The sequence below is a fragment of the Phytophthora parasitica genome (assembly GCF_000247585.1).
Source record: "Phytophthora parasitica INRA-310 unplaced genomic scaffold supercont2.72, whole genome shotgun sequence".
Lineage (NCBI taxonomy): Eukaryota > Oomycota > Peronosporomycetes > Peronosporales > Peronosporaceae > Phytophthora > Phytophthora nicotianae.
Genome location: NW_008649058.1, coordinates 107,068 through 108,558, shown reverse-complemented (window position 1 = coordinate 108,558; position 1,491 = coordinate 107,068). Strand labels below are relative to the sequence as shown.

General features: G+C 42.9%; 1 protein-coding gene across 1 annotated transcript; it reads left to right on the top strand.

Annotated features, from left to right (window-relative positions):
• Positions 1 to 628: 628 nt before the first annotated feature.
• Positions 629 to 991, top strand: PPTG_24167 (hypothetical protein; the record flags this gene model as incomplete). The annotated part of the gene is made up of 2 exons (XM_008915572.1): positions 629 to 704; positions 837 to 991. 2 exons carry the CDS (start codon positions 629 to 631, stop codon positions 989 to 991), a joined length of 231 nt encoding a protein of 76 aa, XP_008913820.1.
• Between the last annotated feature and the right edge of the window lie 500 nt (positions 992 to 1,491).

The following is a 1,491-nucleotide window of genomic DNA, read 5'->3' as shown; positions in this document are numbered from 1 at the left end:
AATGTCAGATTGGCCGAAACTTTGGAAACGCACAATACAGGGAGTATACTAAGGTGAGGGTCCTACTTATTGTTGACTAAACCAGTTCTAGATTCTGAATAACGGCTGAATCATAGACCTTTGCCACTCATGTAATAACTGCATGATTGTCGACAAGTACTACGGAAGATTACATAATTTTAAACTGCTTGGAAAAAAACGAGCATTGTTTTGGTGGTAAACACGCTCTTGTCTTCCTCACTCGGCAGTAACCAGAGGCAAAATTCTAGGTACACTCTAAAATCTAAAAACGAACTTTGTATCTCTTCGTGTCCGGTTGGATAGTGCATATTTTACCAATACAAATATTCATATTAATTTGTGTATCAACTCTGTTCTTTACAGAGACAGGCAATTCTAGGTGGGATGACCTAAAGTGTAGCCACCTGATTGTGATACTCGGCAATGCAGTTGCGCTTTGAGGACGCACAAAGTGGCATCCTACATGCTGCACAAATTACTGTCGTTTGACGCCGCGCTCCAGTTTTGATGCAAAGTTTGCACTGTACTCGTTGCTCCTGGAAAAGAGGCAAATGCATAATTTGAATTTTCTCCTCTTCCACACAATCCGACTGATTGAAAAGTTGTCATGCCAGTTCTCGACGAAAAGCCCGATGATTTAGTGGTGTTTTGCCGGATCTGGAACAAACATTCTGGTGATAAATGTACGCGTTATTATCGCAGTGTCCAAGAGCCAAAAGAAAATAGGAACCCACGTCCGGTAGGAAATAAGCTGCGTTTTGTAATTAGCTCGATACTAATCAGCAATGTCCACGCCATTCATGTGATGGTTGTAGTCATCAACGCATCGAGGAATGGCAAAAACCTTGCGGAAAGAATCGCCAAATTGGCGCCGTACGCTAGCTCCATTCGTAGACGTAATCCTAGGCCGTTTTCGCTCGCGATCAACCAACCACTGCGTACCTTCAACGTGGTGAATAGTCGACAATAATTGCACAGGTCCATTAACCATCCAAAAAAATAACGAGAACGTTGCCTACTGCCATCGACTTAATCGTATTCCACTCGTGTTTATTTTAGTCGTATCATTCCTGAAGCGCATTTCTTTTGGGTATTGTGCAGAGTTCGACTGGGCTCTTCCGCATGCACCAATGCCAACACTTCGTAAATGCTCAAATAATGGAATAGAGCTGAAATAATTGTCCATGAAAACATTAAACTGCATATTCCGCGGAAGTTTGCTGCATAAGTGAGCTACAATGCACCCTGTAGCAGTCAACCGACCACATTTCGGCACTGTCGTAGCAACCACACGGCAAACCAACTCGAAAGTGAAGCAATAGCCCTTCGAACATAGAGCCATAACTTTATATCCTTCTGAAATCGGTTTATTTTTCATTCGTACTGTGTGTGCGGAGCGTCCTGAAAAGCGAATCATCATTTCATCGACGCTAACGTTGCTATCCGGGATATAGAGATCCTCAAATTGCT